Source organism: Cyprinus carpio, chromosome A15, assembly GCF_018340385.1.
Source record: "Cyprinus carpio isolate SPL01 chromosome A15, ASM1834038v1, whole genome shotgun sequence".
NCBI classification, from domain to species: domain Eukaryota; kingdom Metazoa; phylum Chordata; class Actinopteri; order Cypriniformes; family Cyprinidae; genus Cyprinus; species Cyprinus carpio.
The window spans coordinates 24,078,053-24,084,441 of NC_056586.1; the positions used below are offsets into that span (position 1 = coordinate 24,078,053).

At 29.1% G+C, this 6,389-nt stretch overlaps 1 protein-coding gene across 1 annotated transcript in view; it reads right to left on the reverse strand.

The window, feature by feature from the left end:
• Window positions 1–281: 281 nt before the first annotated feature.
• Window positions 282–6,389, reverse strand: part of LOC109101346 (cGMP-dependent 3',5'-cyclic phosphodiesterase-like) — a 40,859-nt gene continuing 34,751 nt past the window's right edge. Inside the window, exons 13-17 of the mRNA XM_042771743.1 lie at window positions 6,008–6,171; window positions 4,111–4,357; window positions 1,746–1,965; window positions 1,592–1,664; window positions 282–391 (exon numbers count right to left, since the gene is read on the reverse strand). Of these exons, the coding sequence (XP_042627677.1) occupies window positions 282–391; window positions 1,592–1,664; window positions 1,746–1,965; window positions 4,111–4,357; window positions 6,008–6,171 (814 nt within the window). The remainder of the gene's footprint in view (window positions 392–1,591; window positions 1,665–1,745; window positions 1,966–4,110; window positions 4,358–6,007; window positions 6,172–6,389) is intronic.

Genomic DNA, 6,389 nt, shown 5'->3' on the forward strand with positions numbered 1-6,389 from the left:
AAGGTCATGTGATCTCAAGATTTCAGCCACCTCGATTAGCGTAACAGTGAACGCAATACGAACATAATTCCAAAAAAAAATAATATCCCAATGTAAGCAGTGAGCGAAAACAGTGCAAACCTTCTTAAAACATTCGGGAGGTAATGAAATGTTAATTTGATTCCTTACATAACTGTCTAAAACGAACTGATTTCACTAAAATGATTCAAACCTCTAAACACAAAACGACTGAAAAGCGCGGAAACTGGACGGCGGTTTTTAAATCGGGTCAGGATCCTTGCTTACCGAGGTGTTGGACAGTTGTGGGGTTCTGTGCATAGCAGAAGTGAAGGGAAAGCGGCACCAGTTGGATACGGAGGGTCTTGTAGCCCTTTTTCCCCAAAGACAAAAACCAAAACGGGAAAGGGATGCTCTGAAAAATGTCTGACTCCTTATCGATTCAGCATCCCCGGCTATGACTTATAGATGAGCCGCTCCGTTGCCTGGCAACAGCGTCAGCATCAGCATCAAATATACATGAGATCAGCAGAGGATTGATGAGACTGATCAGCTGTCAGCCACAAACACGGTTTTATGACAGGTTGACATTTCTATACCATAAAAATGAGTTTGAAAACTTTATAGCAATACGAGTGATGACTGAGAAGTGCACAAGAGCCGCGTAAGGAAAATATGATTTTTCGTGACATTTAGTCGTTTAATGTTTAAAAAATAAGTTAGTAGCACAAAATGTACATTTGTAGTACAGAATGGCTAAAAAATTATTAAATTAATAGTACTAAATTATATTAATAAGTTCAAAATAGTAAATTTGGTATAAATTAGCAGTACAAAAATGTTATACATTTGTAGTACAGAATGGCAAAATTTTATTAAATATTAATACAAAGTGGTATAAATCGTATAAATTAATAAATGATAAAATTGTACTACCGGAAGTATTAATTAGTAGCACAAAATCGCACAAATAGCATAAATTAGTAGAACAAACAGTAGAAACTATAAATTAACAGTCAAAAAATTACATAAATGTATAGGAACAAATGTTATATATATTACAAATTAGTAGAACAAAGTAACAAAATTGTATAAATTAGTACAGATAGTATAAATCAAATTAAATAGTAATATAAAATAGAATAAATTCTAAATTAGTAGAACACAATAGCCAAAGTGTATTAATTAGTAGTACGAGATATAGTCAAAAGCAGAAGAAAATGGTATAAATTATATCAATTAGTAGTATAATATAATCTCAGTTGTTTAAATTAATAGTGCCAAATGGTATAAATAGAATTAATTAGTAGAACAAATAGTGTAAATTATATCAACGGTATAAATTAATAGTACCATAATAATAAATGGTACAAATTTGATTAAATAGCAAAACTGTATTAATTAGTAGTACAAGCTGTATAAATTAATAGTGTATTTTTTATAAATTAGTACAAATTGTATAAACTGTATGAATAATCAGTACAAAGCATTATAAATTAGCAGTACAAAATAGTAGTAAAAGTTCAAAACCTATTTTAGGTAGATTTCTACAAGATTTGTTCATTATTGACCTATTAATGTGTTGTGTTTCTGTACCTGGCTAACGTGTGCAGGTTGATCTTATAGGTGTTGATGAAGCCCATGTCTTCAAGCATGCTCAGGATGCCCTGAGAGAGAGAGAGAGAGAGAGAGAGATTGATTGGTGTGTGTCTTCAGTCGTTATCGTCTGGTTTGTGCTGGAGTCGTACCATCGGCGTGCTGTCGTCGGGCAGAGAGCGCGGCGTGTACGTGAACTCAGAGAAGTCCGGGTGGATCTTCTGGACCGGCTCGATGCCGCTGTGCAGGAGTTTAGTGACCTCCTCCTCCGACACCTTCATGTGGTACATCATCATCTCATTGGCCAGATGACTGCGGAACTGAGCCTCATGCACCTTCTTATACAGCAGAGACTGACACACACACAAAAATAAAAAAACAAAAAAACAAAAAATATCATAAATCAATATATATAAAAACAAAATGTTAATTCTATTGTAATTTATTTTATAATATTTTATTTATATTAATGTAAATTTTTTAAATTTATATATTTTATTAAAAGATTTATATAAAAAGTGTTTTTACATGTTTAAATTGTATTTTTCATAAATTTTTTATATAATAAAAAATAATTTATAATGGTATAAATTGTAAAATATTAAAAAAATATAAAAAAATATTTATGGTATATACATTCTTTTCTGAATTTATATGTATATTGTAATTTGAATGTATATGTAAAAAGTGTATAGAAAAAGAGTATAAAAATTTTAAAATATAAAAATCATTTTTTAAATAATATATTATTTTGATCTTTATAATATATATATATATTAAAATAATAAAAGATATTTTAAAATATATTTTAAAATATATATATATAAAAAAAAATAAAAAAATATTTAAATATATAATAATATATATATATAAACACCCTTTTAGATAAATATAAAAAAATTTTATATTTTCTGTTTTCGCACTTGTAAAAAAAACTAAAAAAAAAGAAAATTATATAAATTTAATTTTTTTTTTTAAAAATTCAAAAACGTATGATTATAGAAAGGAATATAAATGATAAAAATGATTTTATATATATATATAAATTATAAATAAAAAAATGCAAAAAAGAAAAAAAACGTATATATATATATTATATATAATATATAAATATATATAATAAATTATATATATATTATATATATATATAATAAATGTACATATAAAAAATAATATAATAAACAATAAATGTACACTTCAAAATCTATAAAATAACATATATAAAATATAAATATAATAGAACAAATTAAATATACATCACTATCTAAATAAAAAAACAAAAAAAAAAAAAAAAAAAAAAAAAAAAAAAAAAAAAAAAAAAAAAAAACAAATAATGCAAAGAAAAAAAAAAAAAAAAAAAAAAACAAAAAAAAAAAAAAAAAAAAAAAAAAAAAAAACAAAAAAAAAACAAGGACAAAGGAAAAAAAAAAAAAAAAAAAAAAAAAAAAAAAAAAAAAAAAAAAAACAAAAAAAAAAACAAAAACAAAAAAAAAAAAAAAAAAAAAAAAAAAAAGTCATATATAGTCCATATATCCAAAGTTTAATTTAAATTTTATAAATTAAATGCTTTTTTTTTGAAATCTGTCTCTAAATGTTTGTATCCGGGGGGTACGCATTTTTGGGGATATAAATCAAGATATAAAACACACACATAGACTGTGATTTTTGTGGCTTGTGTTTTAGAAACCAAATCTTTTTGCAAATCCTTGACCAAAACAAATATCGTTGGAAATGTCTGGACGTCAACCCGATTCCATATTTTGGTGACTGTTTTTTTGTAATAGACGTCTATTGTGGACAGAAAATTTAATATAGATGTTTTTTTTTGGGTCTCACCCAGCGGTTTGTTTTTTTGGTAGAAACCCCAAATTTTTTTTTTGTGATATCAACTTCAAATTTTGGGAAACGATAAATCGGTTAACATATGCTTTGATTCTGATAAGCCAATTTTAGGGTGCAACCATATTTATAAAATAATTTTATTTTTTAATTAATAAAAAAAAAAAGAATTAGTATAACTACATTATTCTTTTTTACTCTGTGGAAAACCAAACTTTTAGAACTGTTTTAATATTTTTAAAAAAAAAAATGCATTTTTTATAAAAAATTGTCTTTTTTCTTTTACAACAAGAGAACCAAGTTTAGGTTTATGTCTTTCTCCCAAAACATTTCAAAGAATTACACCAAAAAAACCATGCTGTAACAAACATTGATAAACAAGTGTTCTGTTTCCAGTGAATTTATACCAACAAAGGTCCCAATAAGATGGAAAATAGCATTAAATTAATTTTCTGATGTGTCTTTATGGGTTTGCCCTTTTTAGGGTTGAAATAATAAAACGTTTTTAGATGTCCTGAACTCCGACCCAAACTGGCCAAAATTAATATTTTTTAAACACGAACAATTTTAAAATTTGTATATAATTTTCGGCAAATTATGTAAAGATTTCCTTTATTTTATTTCCCATGTCTGGATTTTTTTTTCCCTACAGGGAAACTGTGGTGTCAGTGTCCTGACCTTCGGCTCTCATCTTTTGATGGGGGAAGCAGAGTGATGTTTCTCATGGGCCCTGAAAGCTCCTGCAGGGGGTGCCTTCCACCCGCGGTAAAACATAGGGTTGGGAGATAATGCATACCCTTTGATGTTGAGGATTTTTTTCCAAATTTGGGTGGCCACGCGGATCTAGCCATTGCCGCCTGATCCGCCCGGGATACGGTAAACCTCTTCTGCTCGGACCATAGAGAGAAGAGAAGCTGGCTTAAAACTTTGGGAGCCTGATGTGCAATACGTTGACTTTTTTTTAAACCATGGACTATTAAAACGTCTCGAAAGATCCTGCCTTTTGAAGGAATAGGGGCAGTAACGTGCTAACAGTTTTTACAGTTTCTGGGTGCCCTTCCGTTCTTCCGAGCCAAACACATTCCCACAAATTGTTTACTTCTCAGAGTGGTAGAGTCCCACACCTCACGGACACTGCACTTAATCACAATCACAAAAGTACAAGATTTGCATGTGGGTTTTAAATAGAAGCCTTGCCGGGTTAAACATTTTTAAATTTCGCATGCTGTTCTTTCATGTCTGATTGTGCTTTTTCTGAGAACACACACTAAAGATCCTGTCAAACTGCGGATGAGTACTGGACTGAGTTATCTTTCATGTCTGATTGTGCTAATACTGTCAAGAACACACAAGGTTTACATATAAACACAGCTGGTTAAGTCTAAAGTGAAAGTAAACAGTTGAGAGAAACGGATGCGTGTAGCTCTTAAAGTGACAGCAGTCTAATAGTACTAATGCTACAGCGTGTCATTTAAGAGACAGTTCACCCAGAAATTTAAATCCTGTCATTATTTTCTCACTCTCATGTTTTCCCAAACCTGTATTGATTTCTTTCTTGTGCTGAACACAAAAGAAGTTATATTTTGAAACAGTTGCTGGTCCCCATTGACTTTGATAGTAGGAGAAAAAAAAAAAAAGATACTATGAAAGTTCCTTGCAACCAGCAGCTGTTTGGTTCCCACACTCTTTTATAACTTCTGTGTTCTAAGGAGAAAGAAAATTCATTCAGGTTTAAAACAACTTGAGAGTGAGTAAATGATGGTAAGATTTTCATTTTTGGGTGAACTATCCCTTTAATGATAATAAAACAACAAAACACAGAGAAAAATCACTCACTGCTCTTGACCGAAGAACTTTAATACAGTAATAATGGGGATGTTTTTTGAAAATGTCCATTATTATTATTAATTAAGAGGAACTCAACTGATCTGAATAATAACACTTCTGTCTTCTGTAAAGCTAAATCTGCTTCATAATCATTATACAGCTATAATGTACAACTCTTGATTTTAACAATGTATTAGTGAATCTTAAAATTAACAATTGGCAAAATTATTAATAAATACTTTAGATGTATTTTTCATTGTTAGTCAATGTTAACTAATGCAATACAATTCAATTCAATTCAATTCATTTAAATGCAATGCAATTAATTTCAGTGCAAAGCAATGCAATTCAATTTAATTCAAAGCAATTTAATGCAATGCAATTTGAAAACGTCCATTATTATTATTAATTAAGAGGAACTCAACTGATCTGAATAATAACACTTCTGTTTTCTGTAAAGCTAAATCTGCTTCATAATCAGTGAATTTTATTTAGGTTTTTATTATAATAAATGTTACGTTTATTTTTAATCACTTTTATGAAAAGCACTTTGCTACATATAATTGAAACTAAGTTTACTTCAAATAATAAATTCATATAATAATAATTAATTATAATAATAATAAAATAATAATATTTTTTATGTACTTGTTATTGCCCAAAAAGGAGGTTTTTGTATATTTTATGGATAAATTTGCCTTGATAAATTTTTGGTATTAAACTTTTTTTAATATTTTACAATATTAACAGTTATATTCCTGATTATTACTGTGAAGCTGCTTTGAATGGATCTGTATTGTATAAAGCGCTGCATGTGATTTGATACAAACCTCGTCATCGTTCACGACTCCTCCATCAAACACTTTAGCCACGAGCTCATGACTGAAGTGATCCAGCAGGAACACAGAACAACTGAGAGAGAGACAGAGAACGCGCTAAAACAACACTCAACCCATAATATCCGTGTTTCAGCTCTGTCTGCATTAGACTTGTAAATATGTAGAGTGTGTGCGTTTGATTAAATGTATCTATATTTGATTGGAGTTAATTGATATTTATGAGGCCGCTGCTCTTGCCATGCTAACAGTCTGGAATTGGTTTGGACGAAGCCCAAAACTATCAAACCCATA